The sequence below is a fragment of the Portunus trituberculatus genome, chromosome 48 (genome assembly GCF_017591435.1).
Source record: "Portunus trituberculatus isolate SZX2019 chromosome 48, ASM1759143v1, whole genome shotgun sequence".
Taxonomy (NCBI): domain Eukaryota; kingdom Metazoa; phylum Arthropoda; class Malacostraca; order Decapoda; family Portunidae; genus Portunus; species Portunus trituberculatus.
Genome location: NC_059302.1, coordinates 26644952 through 26670011, shown reverse-complemented (window position 1 = coordinate 26670011; position 25060 = coordinate 26644952). Strand labels below are relative to the sequence as shown.

Genomic DNA, 25060 nt, shown 5'->3' with positions numbered 1-25060 from the left:
TGCACATGCATACCTGCTCACATCTTAAGCCACCACCACACTGTGCCTCATGCTGCACTACATGCTACAGATTTAGGACAGGGTTGGTGGGTGTTGATGACACTATAGGGGACATTGCTCAGTACACTGCTGTTCTATGTACTAGCCATAGTAGCCAATAGAATTTGAATTGTTTAAGCTGTTATATGTATGAATGCAGCCACTGCCAGCACTTTGGTCAAAAGGTATTTTGGGGTATAGTGGAGAGCAACTTGTACAAAGTAAAAAGAAATTATAGTAATAAGGAAGCTTTTTAAGGAATGAATTTCCTGATGGAGTGTAAGAGGAAGCTTCTTTCAAATTGAAGAGAATGGTACAATTTTAAGAATGACATCAGAATACTTATGAATTCTTTATATAATTTGCATATAGGCTTACACTCCTGACTGTCTTGTTCTTGTATATATATGTATATATATATATATATATATATATATATATATATATATATATATATATATATATATATATATATATATATATATATATAAACTTGCCACAGGCTTGGATATTCTTTCAAGAGTTCAGTAAACAGATGAGTGTTCTTGCTAGTTCACTCAATGTTTTAGTCTGTCATGAGCAAGCTAGCAAACTACACCCTCCTCCCTTGTCAGAATCCAACTGACCTGCCTCACATCAGAGCAAATATCACCACAGAAACTGAATGTGAAATAGCAATAGGCTGAGGCAAAAAAGTGATGTGTACTGTACACATCCTGATCTGGATTACTGAGTGACTGTGTTCTGAAGATTACTTGTCAAAATACTCTTGGCTCACCACACACTTGGATACGTATTCTTTAATAATACTATACAGTAGTCTTTAATGTTTACTGATATTCAGTTTAACATTATTACTTAATTATAATGGGTTTATTTTGCAACTTCAAGTATGTATTAACATTTTGCTAACATCAACCTTATGCCAGGTACTGCACTCTTCTTGACTTCCAGAATTCTCTCTTTTTTTTTTTTTTTTTTTTTTTTCATCCCTCCATTATTATAAAAAAATAAATAAACAAATAGTCAAATTAAACTCCAGCAGGTAATTTGAGCGATTCAAGTAAGGCTAGTTCGGTAACCACTGCTTCATCCTAACACAACCACTTCTCTGTAAATCTCCTTCATTTCTTGTAACACCTGCTCTTGCATGTCATCCATCCTCTGACTATTACCATACTGGATATTGAAATTCTTCTGTGATTTTTCTCCTTTTTCCAGCTAAGTTACAGTTTTCTTTGCTTTTCCCCTCATTTTTACATTTTACATTTTTTGCTTGATTCTTCTCTGTCCCTCTACTACAAAATACACAAAAGAATGACACACACTTCATTTTAACACTCTCCACCTTTTACTTGTTTTGTGTTCGCATTAATTTGTCCTGTTTGAATTGTAGGGGAAGGCGATCTAGCGTTTTTTTTTAGCTTATGGCTTATGCTCCATCACTCTCACTAAATAACTTCTCATTGAATGTAATGCTTCAGTGTATTAAGAAATGCAACCAACTGATGTTATGCTACACAGTACACACTCATCACACTCTTCTAGACACTTAACTTGTACACTCATTCTCAAGCAAATTTGAGTTTATGGATGAGTTTGGGGGAAATAATCATGTATAGTTGAATCTCTCTCTCTCTCTCTCTCTCTCTCTCTCTCTCTCTCTCTCTCTCTCTCTCTCTCTCTCTCTCTCTCTCTCTCTCTCTCTCTCTCTCTCTCTCTCTCTCATTAAAAAAGTTGTCCAGTGTATCACAGTACAAACATTACTGACTCACTAATATGCATGAACCCTTTCTGAGACCCAGTGGTGCCCAGAGGGCTCCACCTCCAGGCTGGTGGTCTGTACATGGGTGCTTTTCATTCACACATATATAAAGAATGGGTTGGAATTGTTAAGAGTTACTGGTCAGCATTAATATTGTTACCAATTAATACTAGTAGAAGTGGGAGTAATAGTGATCAAGTTGGTAGTAGTAACTAGCGATAGTAATAGTAAGAGATAGTACATGTTATTTCTTCTGTCTTTAGGGAACAGAATGATTAGCCAAAGGAGGAGATCAGTCTTGATCAAGGCTAGTATTACTTTGACATAATTGGCAGTGTCTTGAGGGAAAAAAATGGATTTTAGAACATTTAAACATTTATTTGCAGGCTCTGTGTAGTAGTATATTAAAAGTACTGGTTGACTCTTGCATTAGAGAGTTGGACAGAGTAGGGGTGAGAGGAAGACGAAAGCCTTATGCAGCAAGGCCACAGGAGGTATTTCAAAGATAGAATTAAAGTCTTACCCACTGTGTCTCATCCAAATACATGAAAATGAAGGATATATATATATATATATATATATATATATATATATATATATATATATATATATATATATATATATATATATATATATATATATATATATATATATATATATATATATATATATATATATATATATATATATATATATATATATATATATAGCTATAAACTAGGGATAAACAGGTTTTGCTTTGTCTTTTAGTATTTAAAATCAAGCAATTTTGTTAAAGAACCGAATTGTGGTACAATAATCGAAGCACTTAGAGTTCAAAATTTTGTTTGAAATGGAGGCATTCAGTAACCAAGGTTCCTTTGTATAATGATTTTTAATTTCTTTGCATTTATGTTTCACTTTAAATTAATTAACAAGGACTGAAAGTACAGTGAAGCAAAAAGTACATGGAATGGTCAATCATTGTTAAGATGTGTCTATTTACTTCTTAAAGATATCATACATTCCAGCAGATGAGACAACCCCCAAGTTTCAGTCTGAATTTAAAGGTTTTAGGTGTTTTTTTTTTTTTTTTTTTTTTTTTTTTTTTTCACCATGTGGGCTTTTCACAGGAATTTATGGGCTAAAGAGGATACTTTTTGGGTATCCCCTATCTCAAAGCCCACCTGCTAGGAAACCGTTGCCCCGAGTGAGGAAGCCCAACCTTCACTCGGACCGTGGCCAGGATTCGAACCCGTGCGCTTGGAGACCCCTCGGATCCCAAAGCACGCATGGTTCCACTGTACCACTGCGGCCCAGGTTGTATAAGATGACACCCAAACTGCCAAAGCATTTGCAGTGAAGCTCTGGTCAGTGAACACCTGATAACCGAGACGATGATGTACTGTACATATCAGTACAATGAATGAGATACTTTGAATGTATTAGCAGTTCAATAAACCTTGCACCAATTGGGGGAAGGCCTATTCAAGTTACCAAAGGGATTCTTTTTCCCACATTTTGCTTGCTTATTACCACTAACAGTTGTAATGATATGTATAATGCATTAGTACGTAAATAACTATTACATACATGGCACTAGCACACACAAACACATTATGTGGTGAAATATTATTTTGAATTACAGGTGCCAATATTATAATGACTCAGTTTTTAGAGACAGTAGGGAGGAGGATGTAATTGATAACGTTGATGTGTAGCATATTTGTAGATTAGGACATCTATGTTGCCACACTAGCATAAAGCCCAGGCCCTGTAAAACTACAACTAGGTAAATACACACACACACACACACACCACGTAGTGTAGTGGTTAGCACGCTCGACTCACGAAGAGGTGCAAAGTAAGTGAAAACTGAATGAGACACTGCCACACGGCTTCTAAGTCAGCTGTGTAAACACTGATCTTGGCACCAGCAGTGCCTCGGCACACTCACCCATTTTGCATTTCAAACGGCTTAGACAACTCAGACGACTCCAATAAGGCAAGAGCTATCAGAGATATTTTAGCTTGTATATATAAACCAAGTGGTTTGAAACAAAAATGCTTACTGGTGATAGAACGTAAATTTTAAAAAATCTTGAAACTATCTGACTTGCTCAACATTGGTTTATTCAGGTCTGATTTAAGCGGGGTTTACTGTAATAAGATATGATAATCTTCAAGACACAAAATGGAACCTGAAATGATATTCCCATCAGATATTTTTGTACATCATGAAGAAGGATAGACAGACAAAGATGATGAATACATGGTACGATCAGTTTTGTGGTCTTGTACCGTGTGTGTATGTGTATTGAGCTGTCAGCAGTAAACTTCTGTATATACAACAGTCCCTCGGACTTGGAACATAATTCATTCCAAAAGTTCCATGTCCAAATTGTTCCACATCAGAAACTGTTTTCCTCATAGGAAACTATGTAAGTTACTTAAATCCATTCCAAAACCCTAGATTTTTACCTTAGTAAATAAGAATTGAACTATGTAAAATCAATATTATTTACCTTTTGGTGGCAAGCTACATGGCACACATGGTGTGGGAGGGCAAGGGAGGCATTAACTATGTACTAATATAGATGGTTATTTCTGGATGATCTTTGCATTTGAAGCTGTTCAGGTTGGGGCACCTGGCTAACACACCACTCCAGAATGTTTGAGGTTTAAGTTACAAACACTGTGTTCAACAGATTGTATTAATCCAGCCAGATATAGAATAACAAGGTTGGAGTGTACAAGAGCATAACAGCATAAAACACTACTACCAACTGAGAGTGAGAGACATAAAGGGTGTGGGCACAAGGCATATATATAAACACAATACAGTGCCATTGTAACAATAATAATAATAAAGACATGTGAGTGACCACCATCACAAGGCTACACTAGTAATGTAAGTAGACATAACCCTCCGTAATCGCGTGAAATTGGTGCCTAAAACACCTCGCGATAGCGGAAAATGCGATAACGGAAGTGAAGAATAAATAGAAAATAAATAAACTGGTGCCTCAACCCAAACATTTTCCTAAAGAAAACAGGTCTGAACAACAGAATACCATGTGTGAGACTGAGGGGTTGTGGTGGTGGTGGTGAGCAGAGTGACCAGAACCAATCAGCTCCCTTATCCAAATCACGTGACGTGAAAACACAGCGATGATTGGCTGCTGGCTCCTCCTCCTCATGATGATCATCTTTTTCTCCCTCTACATCTTCCTCCTCCTCCTCCCCCATCCAAACATTCGTCGTTGTGTGGTTGGGATGTGGATAGTACTACTACTTCTACTATGGATGCATGATAATGACTTTCCAGATGCGCTAAAACTGAATTTTGCAGATTTTCATAAGTGCGCGATAACGCGTAAGCACGATAACAGAAGGGCACGATAATGGAGGGTTAGGTGTAATTTTAACCTGTTTTCAAGACCTCAAATTTTTACCTAAATGCACAAGAATTGAATTATGTAAAATCAGTATCATTTATCTTTAGGTGGCAAGCTTCATGGCAAATGTCACTTAATCAGAATTTAAGAATATACTGGGTTGTGGCAGCACCAGCATTAGCATATTCAGTTAGTCCTTTGTGGACACCAACATTCTTCAGATGTTTCTCAGTAAATGAGTTTTATCTCTCAACAATATTGCAAGCTAAAAAGATTTATATTCTTCCCATTTCGCTTTAGGTTCCATACCCTGAAAACCTTTGTATAGTTCCTCCTTTAGGTTTGGGAAAAATGAGGAAAATTTTTCACTGCATCCTACTTTATCCATTCTTATACGATGCCAGCAGGTTCCTATTTTACTGTGTCTAACTCCCAGTAAGTCATAATAGAATTGTTTATATACAATAGTATTTTGTATAAAATTTTATTGTTGACTTTGTGTTTAGTGTATAGGAGGACATCTTCTTCTTCTTCTTCTTCTTCTTCTTCTTCTTCTTCTTCTTCTTCTTCTTCTTCTTCTTCTTCTTCTTCTTCTTCTTCTTCTTCTTCTTCTTCTTCTTCTTCTTCTTCTTCTTCTTCTTCTTCTTCTTCTTCTTCTTCTTCTTCTTCTTCTTCTTCTTCTTCTTCTTCTTCTTCTTCTTCTTCTTCTTCTTCTTCTTCTTCTTCTTCTTCTTCTTCTTCTTCTTCTTCTTCTTCTTCTTCTTCTTCTTCTTCTTCTTCTTCTTCTTCTTCTTCTTCTTCTTCTTCTTCTTCTTCTTCTTCTTCTTCTTCTTCTTCTTCTTCTTCTTCTTCTTCTTCTTCTTCTTCTTCTTCTTCTTCTTCTTCTTCTTCTTCTTCTTCTTCTTCTTCTTCTTCTTCTTCTTCTTCTTCTTCTTCTTCTTCTTCTTCTTCTTCTTCTTCTTCTTCTTCTTCTTCTTCTTCTTCTTCTTCTTCTTCTTCTTCTTCTTCTTCTTCTTCTTCTTCTTCTTCTTCTTCTTCTTCTTCTTCTTCTTCTTCTTCTTCTTCTTCTTCTTCTTCTTCTTCTTCTTCTTCTTCTTCTTCTTCTTCTTCTTCTTCTTCTTCTTCTTCTTCTTCTTCTTCTTCTTCTTCTTCTTCTTCTTCTTCTTCTTCTTCTTCTTCTTCTTCTTCTTCTTCTTCTTCTTCTTCTTCTTCTTCTTCTTCTTCTTCTTCTTCTTCTTCTTCTTCTTCTTCTTCTTCTTCTTCTTCGATAATTCAAGTGTTGTCTTATATACGTACTAAAATATGTATAAGGTATTAATTATGTTGTGAAATATTATCTTGAATTACAGGTGCCAATATTATAATGACTCAGTTTTTAGAGAGGCAGTAGGGAGGAGGATGTAATTGATAACGTTGATGTGTAGCATATTTGTAGATTAGGATATCTATGTTGGTATATTATTGCTGTTCTTAATCATTAATGTCATTCAGTCTCAGGATCTGTCTTTGTTTAAAAGGAAGACATGATCATTTTAAGTTGTCACTTTGTGCTTTTTCCTAACAATTCCTTTGAGCAAAAGTTTGTATCATAAGTCAGATTTGTTGTGCATCATTTCGGACTCCAATGTGTAAGTAGTGGATGGATGTGAGCATAATATACGAGTATATTTCCTAAAACAAAGAGTCATTATATGCTTAATTTGATAGAGTAATGCAATGTTTGTAGATATTTTTGAGTGAGGTTATCAGTATGAAATTTAAAAGACAAAGATTCATCATAGGTTATGTCAAGGAATTTAGTGTGAGTGATTCTGGAAGTGTTGCTGTTGTTGATGTAAAGTTCGAGGTGATGTTTTGATAAAGTAGGTTTTATCAATGTTAATGGTGAGTTAATGGTGCAAATGGACCATAGGTATAATTGATGATGTTCCTGTTGACTGTGTTGATTATTTTGAATATGAAACAACAAAGTGTAGTGTCATACATGCAAAAGATTCTTGTCAAATATGGCATTTACACACACACACACACACACACACACACACACACACACACACACACACACACACACACACACACACACACACACACAAGGGTGGCTCAATAGACTACCTTATTGAATTTCAAAGTGAACATCATTGAATATTAAGCATTTCCCCTTAACTACAGTTTGGTTATTTTTTTCTATTGTATAATCTTTGAACCAAGAATAAAAGGGACCACAAAATACCATCATGATAAAGTTAGGCCAAGAGAATTTGTGATTAAAAATATAAAATACTTTTGCAAAATAAGTGACTGCAGGGGAGGAATAATGGACAGCAGTCTGGGTTGGAATAATTATCAAATTAAAGTATGTATATTGTTCAAAAAGTGTGAAGTCTAAAACTAAATTATGTTGGAATATAAGTCATCTTTTTGAATAATTCATAGATAAAATTCTTTTTTCCATTTTCATTGGTGGTTTTACAGAAGTATGGTTTATTAAAATCATTAATTATTAGGTTTTGAAGGACAGCATTTGCTAAGATTTCAAGAGCAAGGTCTTCTCACTACATGTATTCATTCTATACATTTCCATTTAGGAAATGTATAGAATGAGCTTTAAAAATTCTTTGATTCACAAAAAGTCTAAATCAAAGTGTTCTAATTCAAAAGTTGTACATATGTACCATAAAAAAGTTTTCCAGCAAATTAAATTAAAGTGTATCATCACAAGATAGATTTCAAGATTAAGTATTTAGCAGGGAAGGTTGTAGCCCGGCATGTTGCCTCATTACAGATTCCAGTTATTCATCATGAATAATATAAAACATCTGCAAAGAATGCTTATAAACTTTTGAGATAAAAATTTAGTCTTATATATACCTCCAAGGATGAGACAGAAACTAGGCATCTACACACATGCATTCATAGGTACTTTCTCACATCCTTACCTAGACTCACTGCACCAGTAGCAATCCCTATAAACGTCTTGGAACTATTCTTGGACATATCTTATTTGTACAGATGTATTTGCAAAAAGTATTACTTTTTCCATAATATCTTCAACTTTTTAGTGTTAAGAGTGGTTTACAATTTATTGCAAGTCAAAGGGATTAGTTGTAGTGCATTCCATTTATTTCTTATAGAGAGCAGTTCACAAAACTATATTGATATCACTGATGTAGTCTTTGGGATGAGAGTGGCTGGCATTAGCAGAAAGTGCTTGTTTAAATGTTGGTTGGTAGTTGCCAGAGCTAGATATTATACATTAACCATAATGAGAGCATTTATTTATTAATCCTGCTATTGGAGTTAATTCTCATTAGTATTTTTATTTGCAGAAGTGTATAGTGTTTGTTTATTATTTTATCTGAAAAGTGTCTAAATGTTAAGTAAATTGATAATGCTTGCTGAACAATTTCAGTTATGTATGATTTTATCTTAATCATTCATTACTTATATTCATTGTTCCTTCCATTCCTTTTCATACTTTTATGTACCTGCAGGTCAAGGAGTAGGTCGCCACGCTCTCCCAGGAGGTCTCCCCGGCGCTCTCCTAGACGCTCCCCTCTCAGGTCAAACCCGAGAGTCTCTCCACGGTCTCCAAGGAGATCACCAAGGCGATCTCCAAAACAGGCTTTTAGGAGGAAGAACTCTCGGTCTCCTCGCTCTCATGTACACAAGAGGAAATATTCTAGTAGTTATTCAAGATCATCCTCCAGTACCAGTGGTTCCTCTTATTCTAGAAGCTATTCATCATACTCACGTTCCTCATCTGGCTCCTCATCTTCCTCATACACCAGCTCTTCTTCCAGTTCATCAGGGTCCAGAAGACGACGATCCTACTCCCCAGCACCCCGCAGACCTAGATCTTATTCAGGCTCTCCAAGGAGAAGGAGGTTAGGAAGAAGGCAGCCACCACCTCCCAATCAGTCATCCCAAGTAAGGATGAAAGAAATAACCCACCAGGAAACAACTAAAAAACTTGTCACAAAAACTGTCAGTAATGTTGTGATCAAATCAAGAAATGCTTCAAACAAAGTTGCTAAGATGAAGAACAAAATGAAGATTAAAGAAGGCGATGGTGTGGTACGAAGAAAAGCCAGGACCCCTGTCCCTGCCACAGTTAGTAACTACTATGATGAAAACAATGTTGTAGTGGTAGATGAATCTACTGAATACAGAGGGCCTGGCACACCCCCCCGTGCTCCTGAAGGCCGGCACCTGCTTGATCCTCATCACTATAAGGTTGTACCACCTGACCATCCTGATTACCACCGTCCTCCACCACCTCCCAGAGAGTCGCCAAGATCAGAGGGAGAAGACACTGATTCTGAGTCATCTTCTGATGATGATGATGGTCCTCGACGAATGACTCTGTCAGAAAGATTTGGAAAGCTTGCACAGCTGAGCTCCCAGCGACAAGAATATGAAGGTGTGCGGATGAAGATTGTACGAGAAGGTGGTCAAGATAAGAAGGTTTACCTTGAAACAGGTAGACTTCAGTCAAGGTCTCCCTCCCCAAGTGGCAGAAGCCGTGGCACCCATCCAGCTCATGAGCGGTGGCTGCAAGAACACCAGGCAGAGTACAGGGAGTATCAGGAACGTTATGGGGAAATAAGGCAATGGGATCCTCACCGTGATTTGCCACGAGAGCTGCCACAAAATTGGGATGATGTTCACGTGAGGTACCGCTACTATAAGGAGTCAGGGTACTTTGGGGACCGATCCATTACCCTAGATGACTACCTCAAGTGGGAGCAGTGGTGGTACCGCTATCGAGACTGGCTTGAAAAATATGGGGGCACTCAAGAACTGGAAGAGAGAGATTGGCAATATCGTGCTTCCAGCTATGAATATGAAACCCGCGGGACCACTTCTGGGCAGGGCAGGTGGGCACGGAGGGAGCCATCACGAGAAGCAGATGACAGGAAAAGAAGACGATATTAATGGCACTTTGCCTTTAATGTAGTTTATATTTGTTTTTGAGTCCTTTTATGATTATTATTGTCTTTTACCTTAAATTAACAATGATAATTATTAACTATTACATATATACAAAGAATGTTATGGGAAGCAGGTGCATTAAGCTTGAGCAATGTAGAAATTTACTTGAATTATTAATTGTATGTAGATTTGGCAGACACCCTTGGAAAAGATTCATTGTAACATATGTAGTGTAATTATAATTTCAAAATTTTTGCTTTGGTTTCAGAATGAATGAAACAAAACTTAATTTTATCCTCTTTTCTGTCAATGTACAGTGTACATTCATTTGTTTTTAGGTAATATAAATGTTTTATTTTAGAAAGATGAAGGATAGAAATTATTGCTATATGTATTTGATATTTTATCTCAACCATAGTTAATTCAATTTCATTTCCACAAAGCATTTGTATTTCATCTTCATTGGTTAAATAGATTTCACAAAATAAAGTTGAACAAAGTATAACATGATTATAGGTATTGAAATACCTTACATGAGGTCTTCAGGTAAATTTTTTGCTAAATTTACACCGTACAAGTTGTGAATTTGTATCAAATTCATTGTATTTTATAAAGTTAAGGTAAATTATCCAGTATTTTAAACACCAAATTTGAGTTTTGTTTTGTTAATCTTGTTAGAAAGTGTAATAGCACACTAAAAGTGTTTATTATTAACATGGATAATGCAAAAGACATGTTAGTTGACCAGAAGGTATGCCACACTAATTTAACAGCCTCCTGACAATAGAAGATGGACAGAACATTGTAGAGTTCATGTTTTTGTTGATGACAAACTTCGGACAGTCATAGCAGACTTGCTAAGCAAAGAGTTAGTTATAATGAATGAATTCTTTTTATATTGTTCATATGTTTTAATTACCTTCTTATAAGTGTACATGACTGTCCACAAGTCTAGTTTTAAATAGCCTGTGGAATTTTTAGTAAGCTTAGTGGGTTAGTATCTAGTGCTCATCTTAGAGGCTGGACTGGACAGGGTGGAGACAGTAAATAGGATACCTACACATGGAGCTGCCCATGTGAATAAATAAATAAAAGCATTATGAAATAAAACAAAATTAAGCTCATGTCTTGCTCATAACAAAATATTTAAAGTAATTCAAGGAAAATGAAGCATTTCCAATTACGTTCAAAACACCAATATAAACATAATGCATTTCCAGGTGTTATTTCATTACTGCGTGCCATGACTGACATGTGATGCGAGGTGACGATGACTTGATTATACACAACAAACTACCACTGGAGGAAGTAAGCTGACATTCAATTGTGATTGCTGTACACACACACACACCAAAAAAAAAAAATAAATAAATGAATAAAATAATGTATAACAAAACAAGATATAGATACAGAGGAAGTGGTGCTGATTAGAGGTATTGTGATAACTGCATCATTGTATTTTATAAAAGGGAAGATATCACAATCAGCTCCAGTTTTCTGTTATTCAGATGTCATTGCAGGATGCAATGATGAAAAAATAGATTAAAGTTATAACGATGATGATGGTAATAATAATAATGGTTATAGTAATAATAATAATAATAACAATAATGATAATATCCTCAAAAATAGACTAACAAGTAAATTAATACATTTAGATATCTTTCAGTGCATAAAATATCATATACTAGTTATTCATGATCAGCAAATGGGAGAGAGAAAAATAGAAATTGTTCCATTAGACGCCACAAGTCCCTGCAACAGTCAGCGTTTGTCAACCTTTTTACCCTTGCGCAACCCTTAAGATAAATTATGTCTCAAGGAACCCCTGCGCAAAAACAAAAATTGTATACCATATATTTCTCATTTTATTTTCATCGTATTTCACGAGACAAATATCATAGTATAAATTTTGGAATAATTGGTTTAAGGAAAAATAATATATTATAATATTCCAATAACCAATAATTAATTGTGCGTGTTTAGTTATATTACGTATATGAATTTTAATTAAAAGTAAAAAAAAAAAAATGCATTAGCCTATCTCACTTGTTCTTACGGAACCCTTAGGGACCTTTAGCGGAACTCTAGGGCTTCGGGGAACCCCGGTTGAGAAACCCTGGCTTCGGTCATATGGCACCACTCATGGTACAATATTGTACCATGGCACCAATACGCTTAACGGTAGAACGCTACATATCCTACCGGCCAATTAGGTTTGGCAAGGATTCGAACCCAGGCGGAGGCCCGAACACGAACCAACTACGCCAGCCTGCCCAAAGAGAGAGAGAGAGAGAGAGAGTGTGTATTTATTTACCTAGTTGTATTTACCTAGTTGTAATTTTACAGGGCCTGGGCTTTATGTTCGTGTGGCCCCGTCTCCATATCTACACTTATCCAATTTTTCTTTAAAACTATGTACACTCTTTGCTGACACCATTTCCTCACTCAAACTGTTTCAAGTCTCAACACATCTTTGCGGGAAACTAAATTTTTTAACATCTCTCAGACATCTTCCCTTCCTCAGTTTCTTACTATGCGATCTTGTGCTTCTAATGTCATATTCTTCTCTCAGGAGTAGTTTCTCATTATCCACTTGATCCATTCCGTTAATCAATTTATAAACTTGTATCAAATCCCTTCTCTCTCTCTCTTCTCTGTTCCAGGGTTGGTAGATCCATAGCCTTTAGTCTCTCCTAATATGGCATCCCTTTATATTCTGGAACCATTCTTGTAGCCATTTTTGTAGTCTCTCCAATTTTCTTATGTGTTTCTTTTATGGGGGTCCACACAACTCCTGCATATTCCAATCTAGGTCTTATTTTAGTACTTATCAATTTCTTCATCATTTCTTTGTCCATATAGTGAAATGCTAATCCAATATTCCTTAGCAAATTATACGTCTCTCTGAAAATTCTATCAATATGGCTTACCGGTTGATTGTTTTCTTCCATTGTCACTCCCAAGTCCTTTTCCTTTTTTACTTTTTCTAGTTCTACTCCATCTCCCATCTTATAGATTCCCACTGGTCGTCTTTCACTTTTTCCCATTTCCATGACATGGCTTTTGTCCACATTGAATTCCATCTCCCATTTTTACTCCATTTCCAGATCTTGTTTAAGTCTTCCTGTAGTATTTCACAATCCTCTTTTTGTTTAATGACTCTGCACAGTTTCGCATCGTCCGCAAACAGATTTATGTAGCTGTTCACTTCCTCTGGCATGTCATTTATATATACGAGAAAAAGTATTGGCGCCAATACTGACCCCTGTGGCACTCCGCTGTCTACTGTTCTCCACTTGGACTTCATATCTTTAACTATCGTCCTTATTTCTCTCCCCTTCAAGTAATTTTCCATCCATCTCAATGTGCTTCCTTTTAAGCCACCCTTCTCCTCTAACTTCCATAGTAATCTTTCATGTGGCACTTTATCAAACGCCTTTTTAAATCTAAATAAATACAGTCAATCCATCCCTCTCTCTCTTGTACTTTATCAACTATTCTAGAGTAGAAACTCAATAAATTTGTTACACATGACCGACCTTTTCTAAAACCAAATTGGCTATTTGATAATAATTTGTTGTCTTCAAGAAACTCAATCCATTGCTTCTTTATTACTTTTTCACACATCTTGCATATTACACTAGTTAGTGATACCGGTCTGTAATTTAAAGGTTCTTCCTTCCTTCCGCTCTTATATATGGGAACCACCTCAGCTCTTTTCCACTCCACTGGCACTGTTCCATTTTCTATTGAGCATTTTATGATGTATATAGGACTTGCTAGTTTTTCCCTACATTCTTTCAGTAATCTGCCTGAGACTTCATCTGGTCCCATTGCCTTTTCCTCATCCAGTTCCGTCAACAACTTTTTTATTTCAAGCTTGGTTACTTTAATCTCTTTCATATGGACAGTCTCTCTATTATCCTGTGGTCTTTCAAATTTGGATTCCTTAGTAAAGACCTCCTGAAATGTACTATTTAACAGTTCTGCCATACTTATTAAATAGTAAATTTCAGGTGTGTGTGTGTGTGTGTGTGTTCCTTTCCTGCCACCTACCAACTCCGTGGCGTATTGTATGGTACTCGTAGTGCAGCGATGCTTATATCACCATGCGGACTTTGGACTGTGAACTTAATTACTGCCAACCAACAGTGTGAGACTATTCTGTAGGACTCATAAAGAACCGATACACTGCGCTTCAAGGGGGGTGTTTAATTGCTGAGAGGGGCACATGGTAATCCCTACACAAAAATCAAGTAACGGAAGGCCTAAGAAGAGATTATATCACTCCTCATGAACGCGATGATTTGGCAACTGTGGTGTCCTTGATCAGCTGATTGACGTAAACACAGCGCGGCTTTGCACACTGAGGGAGAGGGAGGGACTGAGTGACTGACCCAAAGAAAGAGAGATACAGAAGGGACAATGCGTGTGCTTCGCTTTCTAGGGAAACTCTCGGTTCCATCATCAATTCATCTAAGGTTAATAAGAAACATAAGTACATCAGTGCCTAGAAATGGGAGCCTCTTCACCCAGGAACACAGGGAACTGCAGAGCTCCTTGACAAAGGTACGAGGAAGGTCGTGTATGGTTCGGCTAGCAAAATCCGCCAGATCAATATCAGTGTGTGGATTACTCCTTTTCGAGCATCTTAATATGATTGGCAGTTTAGGAAAAAAGGAAGTTGAGTTTCGAAACACATGGGTTAAAATCCTGGCCACAGTCTGAGGTTAGGAATGGCATCCACTTGGGTTAACAGTTTCCATATACCAAAGCCAAATTTCTTTTTCAGGAGGCACTGTCCTAGCCCTAATACTGTGGTTCCTATCATGTGGTACAAGTACCACTAGTGGTACACGAAGGCCTGCCGGGTGGTGAACACTTTTCAGTTCATACACAATTTTTAATGAAATTAGATTAATTCATTTCTCAGAAAGAAATGTTATTGCCCTACACAAGATCATCTGGTGGAGAAGAAACTGATGCATCTCTCACATTAGATTGAGTAGTATTCCTTGTTATTAGTTCATTTTTGTGTTCAATTTGTGAGTAAATTGATATATGCTGAAATTGAGTTTTTCTGGAAGCAGGTGGTACACAGGGACTGTACAGGGCTTCCAAGTGGTACTCGCTCAAAAAAAGTTTGGGAACCACTGCCTGACTGGAATAGGGGACTTTTTTTTTTTTTTTTTTTTTTTACATAGGGAAGAGGGCCAGCCAAGGGCAGAATAAAAGAAAGATTAAAAGAAAAGGCCCACTTGAATATAAACTGGATGTAAAAACTGAATAAAAGGGGAAAAAGCTTAGGAAGTAATATCTGGATGCAGATGGTTTCAATATATATATATATATATATATATATATATATATATATATATATATATATATATATATATATATATATATATATATATAAAAAAAATATATAATAAATAAATAAATATATATATATATATATATATATATATATATATATATATATATATATATATATATATATATATATATATATATATATATATATATATATATATATATATATATATATATATATATATATATATATATTTATTTATTTATTTATTTATTTATTTATTTATTTTTTATTTATTTATTTATATATATATATATATATATATATATATATATATATATATATATTTTTTTTTTTTTTTTTTCATTTAACAGTTTTATCCATAGAACTGAGTGTATCAGGAATCTACTCTTCTAAGTTGCTGTCATCATATGCATAATTGCATTATTGCTTAAACAACATCCTGAGTCTACACTTTGTATTGATGCATCAGCATGCACAGCATTATGACTGCAAGGTACAAAATTAGTAATTGTTATGCAGCATTGCTTGTATAAAGCACATTTCATATGTAACATTATATTTATTGTTTCTTGCAGTTAATTGACACAGAGATCAATCCCTATGTGGACCAGTGGGAGGAGGAGGGACAGTATCCTGCACATGAGGTCTTCAAAAAGCTTGGGCAGGCTGGATTCCTTGGAATTACCAAACCAGAAAGTAAGAAAGCATTATGTAATCATTGCAGTTAAATTTAAAGAGTGTGTTGTCATATTTTTATATATGTTAAAAAAGAAAATTCAGATCATTATCATCATTACAATTCATTATCATCTTAAGTAAAAATGATGTCTTAATCATCATTATCATCATCTTCAATGTGAACTTTTATGAGCATGCTGCAGGACAAAGGCCTCCTAACTTTCTTCATCTATTTCTGCTAACTGCTCATCTGTTCTAGTATGTCTTTTTAGTTTAATTATTCACTGTGAAATATCCATATTCACTTTTCATGCAAGATACACACTGTTGTCTTCTAGTAATTTTTTTGTTATTCTTATATATATATATATATATATATATATATATATATATATATATATATATATATATATATATATATATATATATATATATATGTATATATACAGTAAGTCCTTGTTATACGGTAGTTCTTTATGCGGTAAATTCACAGTTACGGTATTTGGAAATTACCACCCTCGATTCGTTATACAGTAAGAAAAATTCACAGATACAGTATCCACTCATGTCATCCAAGAGGGCCCAGCGCGGGGGAGCAGGGGTGATCACGTCATCCGCGCCACACCTCCCCGCCACTCACAGTACTGACTTTAACTTGACCACCCTTGGAGCCTGTTATCTCTTCCCCTCCCTCCTTTTTTTACTGCATTACATATTACTTACATGCATTACTGTACTAATTAGATGAATAAATGGAACATTAAAGGGTCTATTGTAAGCAAAAATATATTCATAATAATCATGGCAAACATTTAAAGCCTACTACCAGCAGCGAACCATGCAGCAACTGATAAAGGGCACAGATGGGCCTGGCAAGCCCACTATCAGAGAATGGTGGAAGTTGTATAACATCAAGCCCGCCATAGATAATATCAAGTCACCTTGGGACGAAGTGAAGATGTCTACCATGAACTTGGCGTGGAATAAAGTATGGCCAGAATGCGCGCATGACTTCGCTGAAGACGACATCAGTGCGATCAGAAATGACATAGTAAATCTGTGCCAGAGGGCTGGCTTCAATGAAGTTGATGATGATGATGTTCAAGATCTTTTGGAAAGCCATGCTGAATCTCTCAAATGATGAACTTATAGAGCTAGACAAGGCATCACAGGAGAAAGAAAAAGAGGGAGACGAGGAAGAAGAACCTGTGCGTGGCCTGGACATCAAAACTCTTAGAGAATGTCTCGGTAGTATCGAAAAAGCTCTGGAAACTCTAAAGGAACATGACCCAAATACTGCCAGGAGTAGCAAAGTGGCTCATGATGTAGAGAAAAGTGTCAAGATTTATCAAGAAATCTATGATGAAAAAACAAGAAAAACCAAACAGTTCTCCATGTCCATGATTGTGCCACAGCTGGCCCTTCCAAATCTGTTTCCGACAGTGCAGACGACGACGTCTTATCCTCGTCTGCCCACTCAGCGGAAGATGAGTAATGCTGGACTCACACATACACGATTGTGGTGCCCCGACAGGCACGATTGGAATCGGGGCTAAAAAGTGCACGATTGCTCCCGAAAATACAGGACAGGGCCGAGAGCCGGGAAAGACACGATTATCGGGCATATCGGGGGAGCGATCAGGGTGGTGTCGCACCCAACATGGCACTGCCACCCCGACATGAAATGATGATACGCTCGTTTCGGCACGACAGGGGCGATGAACCCCCGACGAACCCCCGACAACACCCTCATTTGCAAATTGCATCGCCATACAGCCCGTCAGGGGCGTATCATCTTTGCATTCGGGGTGAAAGAAGCGATGGTACTGGTGTGTCGGAGCAACAACCTCGATGCATGCCACGACATATATATAGGCAGCCCACCACAACACCAGGTAAACACTCCAGCACCAGCCCTCAACAGTGCCACATCACCAGTGACTCAACACCATCACAAGCATGGACAGTTCCACGAAGGAAATAATTATGCTGGGGGTATGTGGTATGAGATACCACTTACTGAGGGCTCTTGTCGTCCTTGACCGTGTCGCCGCTCCCCGGCAGAGCGGGTGGCACATCGCCTGTGATGGTTGGCGGGAGCGCCAGTGCTGCCCTCTACATACGTCATCACAGTTTCCGCCGCCCCTGCTGCCCCTCACGGCCCACAAAGGGGCAATGGTGCAACGATAGCCCCGTACCTTTCGCCCCTGTTGCCCATTTCGCCCCAATATTCCCTGATAGCTACGCTGTTTGACAGTTGTCAGCCAGTCGGCTTAAAATTTTGAGCAGTTTCAAAATTTTTGCCCCGATGCCCGGACATCCCCCGCAACCCCCGCATGCACCGTATGTTGCCCGACGACCCCTGAAACACCCCGATCATGCACGATTGATGCCCCAATAGTGTTTTTTCGTCCCCGATGCCAAATTTCAGCCATCATGCCTGTCGTGGCACCACAATCGTGTATGTGTGAGTGGAGCATAAGGGCTGAAATTCCTACTGCCCCTTAGCCTCGGGAGGGACATCATCTGATAGAATGCATGGCGAGTGAAAAGTAAATAAAAACATTTTGTTTATTTCTTTTGTGCAGTACTTTACGTTTTTTTTTTTTTTTTTTTTTTTATATATGACTTTTCATGTATTTTCATTTCTGTAGGAGTGACGACGTGCTGGAACGCATTCCCTATTATTACATGTTATAAGGGGTTCGGTATACGGTAATTTCAATTTACAGTAAAGTTTTCAGGAACGCATATGTACCGTATAACGAGGACTTACTGTGTGTATATATATAGTATATATATATATATATATATATATATATATATATATATATATATATATATATATATATATATATATATATATATATATATATATATATATATATATATATATATATATATATATATATATATATATATATATATATATATATATATATATATATATATATATATATATATATATATATATATATATATATATATATATATATATATATATATATATATATATATATATATATATATATATATATATATATATATATATATATATATATATATATATATACACACACACACACACACACACACACACACACACACACACACACACACACACACACACGTAGTGTAGTGGTTAGCACGCTCGACTCACACTCGAGAGGGTCCTGGTTTGAATCCCGGAGGCGGTGAGGCAAATGGGCAAGCCTCTTAATGTGTGGCCCCTGTTCACCTAGCAGTAAATAGGTACAGGATGTAACTCGAGGGGTTGTGGCCTCGCTTTCCCGGTGTGTGGAGTGTGTTATGTGGTCTCAGTCCTACCTGAAGATCGGTCTATGAGCTCTGAGCTCGCTCCGTAATGGGGAAGACTGGCTGGGTGACCAGCAGGCGACCGAGGTGAATTACACACACACACACACACACACACACTAGAGAGAGAGAGAGAGAGAGAGAGAGAGAGAATATTAGCTATATATGTGCACATACATAAGTACAATATTTTTTAGATATTCTTTAAATATTACTGAAAATACATTTATGATTCCTTTACCATTTACTGCCTTTTAAATATGAATGTGTTAGTTTCATTCACTGTGATGTCTAAGGTGTCTTGTATTTCAGAGTATGGAGGCCTTGGATTGGATTATTCATTTGCTGTGGCAGCACATGAAACACTGGGCAATATCAACTGTGGTGCCATCCCTATGTCTATAGGAGTACAGACAGACATGTCAACACCTGCCCTAGCACGGTGAGGACGTTCCTTCTTTCTATGACTAGTGTTGCACAAATAGTCAAAGAATACACAAGTTTTCACACTGTTTCAATCAGCATATTCTTTGTCACTGAACCTGTGTAGGAAGGTCTTGGTGGTGTCACATTATGCAAGCCCTACATCTATGAATCTTGGATATATATATATATATATATATATATATATATATATATATATATATATATATATATATATATATATATATATATATATATATTTTATAAGTAGAGAAAACAATAGTAATATTGAACAAATTAAAAGAAGAAGGATAGATAGTGAAAGGGTTGAAATATGTAAAAATTCAATGTAACAAAAGCACTAGTTTCTAGTATATAATATATATATATATATATATATATATATATATATATATATATATATATATATATATATATATATATATATATATATGTAGATACATAGATAGATAGATAGATTAATTTTTTATTTATTTTTTTTATTAATTTATTTTTTTCCAGGTTTGGAAGTGACTATGTTAAGGAACAGTTTCTTGCACCAAGCATAGCAGGAGATTATGTGTCCTGCCTAGGGGTTAGTGAGCCAGGATCTGGATCAGATGTGGCCACCATTAAGACCACAGCTAGGTGGGATGGAGATGACCTGATCATTAATGGCCAAAAAATGTGGATTACCAATGGCTTTCAAGCTGACTGGATATGCCTCCTTGCCAACACATCGCAGGCTGCACCACACCTCAGCAAGTCCCTCATATGTGTGCCCATGGACTCACCAGGTAAGTGTGTGGCAATGCAGGGAACTGACAAAGGCATACAATACATGGTTAGTGATATATTGGTCTAGTAAAGTCATAAATGATGCAGATTGAGAATTCCAAGAGATGATTCTCTCTCTCTCTCTCTCTCTCTCTCTCTCTCTCTCTCTCTCTCTCTCTCTCTCTCTCTCTCTCTCTCTCTCTCTCGGGGCTTTTACATATATGTATTGTATATATTATTTACATTTTATTTTTACCATTTTTTATATAATTATCATATTTTTCAGGAATCCATTTAGCAAAACGCATCAATAAGATTGGAATGCTGTCTTCAGATACAGCTCAGATTTTCTTTGAGGATGTAAGAGTCCCTGCCAAGAACTTGATTGGTGAGGAAGGAAAGGGTTTTACTTACCAGATGATGCAGGTAAATATTTCATTCATAAGGGATTTTCTTCTAATCATCCTTGAGATTATTTCCTGTTTAACCAAGCACAAACAAATACTTATGAACCTTCCACTTTACTTTACCTGATAGTTTCAAGAGGAGCGTCTGGCCGCTGCTGGATTGCTTCTTCGTCCCATGGAGAAGTGTGTCGAGGCCACAATAGAGTACACCAAGAACCGTCAGGCTTTTGGCAAGTCGATCCTTGACAACCAGTATGTTCATTATCGCCTTGCTGAATTACAAACAGAAATTGAAGCTCTCAGAGCCCTGACCTACAGAGCAACAGGTATGTATATTATGCAGATTTTTCTCATGGTGACTGATTAAACAATACAGTGTGTAGAATCCATTGTCATGAAACTCTTTTTCTTATTATAATGTAAGAATATGAATACAGGAGTGGCAACTCATGTCTTTATACTTATAATGCATGAATAATGTGTACACACACATACAAAAAAACTAAAATAAAAAAATAAAAAATAAATAAATAATAAAAAAATGGCCTGGAAAAGTCTTAAGTGGAGTTTCACAGTGGTTGGTATTAGCACCAATAACATTTGCCATATATTTGAACGATATACCAGAAAATGTAGACAGTTACATCAGTCTGTTTGCAGATTATGCTAAATTAATGAGGATGGTGAATAGAAAAGAAGATTGTGAGGCGCTACAACAAGACTTGGAGAAAATAGTGGAATGGTCACTTACATGGGAAATGGAATTTATTACAAAAAAGTGCAGCACATTAGAATTTTGAATGAGCAAAAGAAGGCTGAAAGGCTGAAGGCAGTTTAATCAATGGAGAATGAAGAAATTAAGAAGTCAGAAGAAAAAGACCTAGGAGTAACCATTGTGGATAACTTGTCACCAGAAAGGCACATAAATAGGATTACAGGAAATACCTATGAACTTTTGAGGAATATAAAGATAGCATTCATTTACATTGACAAAGATATGACAAAAAAAATCAATGACTCTAATACACCCAAAATTAGAATATGCAGTTTAGTCACCAAACAAAAAGAAACACATAAGGAAATGAGAAAATACAGAGGGCAGCAACAAAGCTTCCCCAAAATTTAAGTGAACGGTCTTATAAAGAAAGGCTACAAATATTAGTTCTTACAATCTTAGAACAGAGAACGGAAAGAGGAGATCTAATAGCAGTGTACAGAGTGATGAATGGACTGTAAAAATTAGATAGAGAAGACTTACTAATCTGGGACAATAGCAACACAAGAGGACATGGAAAGAAATTAAGAAAAGACAACTGCAGGGGAGATATCAAGAAGTTCAGCTTTCCACAAAGATATGTAGAAGTTTGGAACAGTTTAGATAAGAGAGTCATTGAAGCAAAGAAATGTTGGATTTGCATAGATATGGAGGCGGGACAGCATGAGCATAGCTCTTTTCATGCATGTTACAACTACGTAAATACAACTAAGTAAACACACACACACACACACACACACACACACACACACACACACACACACACACACACACACACACACACACACACACACACACACACACACACACACACACACGGAAATTGAAGTCATTTAGAGATACTCAAGATATTCATAAAGTAACAGGTGTTCTGTCATAAACAATCAAAGAATTAAATGTTGGGTGAATGTTGGTGCTCCTCTTCCCAGAGCTGTACAAAGAAGGGGAGGATGTTACAAAGCTGGTGTCCATGTGCAAGTTGAAGGGAGGGCGGCTGGTGCGTGAAGTCTCAGACTCCTGCCTTCAATTTTGGGGTGGCATGGGATTCACTAAAGAGGTACAGTTTATTTTTTTCCTACAGGTATTCGTTTCATATTTGGGTCTCATGCAGTGTATGCTGCAAAATTAATGAAAAAGACAATTCATATATTGTAATAAATCACCATAATCTTAGTTGATATTCATAAAATTTGTGATATGTGGCTTATGCTTTGCAGTCCATAATTCACATCCTGTCATTTCAACAGGTCATTGTGAGCAGGTTCTATAGAGACATGCGGCTGGTATCAATTGGCGGTGGAGCAGATGAGGTTATGCTGAGTATTATATGCAAGTACTTGGGGATCCTTCCCAAGCTGGGCAAAAAGAAGCATTAAGCTGCCAACAGCAGTAACAGGTCAGGGTTGCTGCACATGAGAGAAAAATCAGGAAGAATTGCTCAATATTCAAGTTTTAAAGTCTAGAAAATTAGAAATTTTACTTATTCAGCCTAGTTATGCTCCATCTAGAAATTTTATGATTTAAAAATATATGAGGAAAATTAATTATTGTGAGAGCTAACCAAAATGACACTTCTAGTTTTGTTATAGGAAATAGACAACCAGATGTGTGATTGTTTAGGATCCTTTTTATGTGAGAAGGTAGAGTCCCCTGCTGTGCTGTAGGATAGTGCTGCCAGCTGAAATAAATGAGCTGGAGGCAAAGAGAACAAGTCATCTTCTATGATTAGAGTTGAAGATTGTGAATTGTTCAGATAGTGTCCAGAAGTCAAAGGTTGTCATTGAAATATTAAAAAAGTTAGCTATCTAAAACTTTTTTAGCAGCAGTACTGCAATACACAATGAGTGATTAAGATGGAATTAGTATAATGGAAAGAAGTGAGTACAAACTTTTTTGTCAGGTACACTTTGCAAGATCAACTTTAGATTGTCCTCAAACAATGGTGCTGTACAAATGATACAATGCAATATTGAGTAACAGATTTGAATATTATTAAGTTAAACTGAATTGATAATATTTATAGTTATTTTGTTGGTATGTAAAGTCCTTTTTATCTCTCTACTATGGGATTTCCAGCTTTTATGTTTTCCCATGGTGATTTATAAGTGAGATTAGTTATTCACAAAGATTATATTTTACACAATATCCTTTACAGTATTATCAATATCCCTTAAATTTTGAAGAGTTACTTGAAAACAAGTCTTACTCTTTTATGGTGCATAACAATGCATATCTGTTTTACATATAATCATCATTATCATCATCATTGTCATTATCATGTTGTCACCACTTATTGCCAGCCCATTTGATACCTTACTGGCCTGCTGCAGATTCCCAATATTGAAAAGAAATCAGTGTCACTCAAAATAAAATGGCTATTTTCTTGAAAATAGTAAATTTAGAATTTTCCATGGAAAAAAATATATTAGTAATATTTCAAAGCTATAGTCATATTTTGAATACTTCTGGTGTTTGTACCTTTAAATTTTGCCATGTGCTATGTGGTAATTCATAATGCAATCTCTGTTTCAACATCCTAGATTTTTCAATATGGCAATCTTTAAGGTGTCAAGATTTATGTATTAACATACTAGCTTATGAACTTAAGGTTCCTTAGGTCTTGTACAATAAATTCTTTGCTTGTCCACACCATACACAGTGTAGAAACCTCATTTTTACCACAATTTCTTTTGAAAGATAATGAAGCAATGAAAGAAAAATAAAGGAGGCAAAAGGAGAAAGAAACAGAAAGGATGAACTTATTATGATGCCTTTTGTTGTGAGGGTCTGTAATGACAATGATGGTCCATAGGGAAGTTTACTATACAAGATCTTATATAGAAAAATTCAAAAGTAATTTCACTTAAGTGTGGAGGTACTGCCTCCCCCCCAAAAAAAAACATGTAAAATGTAACAAAAAGATAGTTATACTTTACTGGATCTATTGTAGCAATGAGCCACAATGCAGGATATGTCCACAACACTGACCACAGGCTATCACTATAGTGTAAACAACTATCTTACATGCCTACATAAGTGAGTGTATCTTGAGGACTGCCTGATGAACACACCCACAATAAAGAAATGAGGAACAAGTGCCTTCAGAGTGCCTAGTCACTAATGTCTCTAGCAGATTCCTGAGTGGAGTCCCAAAGCCTGTTTTCTCAAAACTAACTTTCCATCTTTATTATGAAATACTGCAAAAAGTTAGTAAGATTTTTTCCTAACATG

At 36.3% G+C, this 25060-nt stretch overlaps 2 protein-coding genes across 6 annotated transcripts in view; both read left to right on the top strand.

Moving 5' to 3' along the window:
* LOC123498892 (serine/arginine repetitive matrix protein 1-like) overlaps positions 1–11014 on the top strand; it is a 31695-nt gene extending 20681 nt beyond the window's left edge. For all 5 annotated transcript variants that reach the window (XM_045246418.1, XM_045246416.1, XM_045246417.1 and 2 more), the window contains one exon: positions 8673–11014. In XM_045246418.1, coding sequence (XP_045102353.1) covers positions 8673–10116 — 1444 coding nt within the window. In that variant the 3' untranslated portion in view covers positions 10117–11014. The remainder of the gene's footprint in view (positions 1–8672) is intronic.
* Positions 11015–14197: 3183 nt separating this feature from the next.
* LOC123498891 (probable acyl-CoA dehydrogenase 6) lies at positions 14198–23979 on the top strand. Its single transcript, XM_045246413.1, has 8 exons — positions 14198–14685; positions 16030–16150; positions 19760–19889; positions 20393–20667; positions 20934–21073; positions 21185–21380; positions 22759–22886; positions 23077–23979. The coding sequence occupies exons 1-8, from the start codon at positions 14542–14544 to the stop codon at positions 23203–23205; spliced, it is 1263 nt and encodes a 420-aa protein (XP_045102348.1). The 5' UTR covers positions 14198–14541; the 3' UTR covers positions 23206–23979.
* Positions 23980–25060: the final 1081 nt, after the last annotated feature.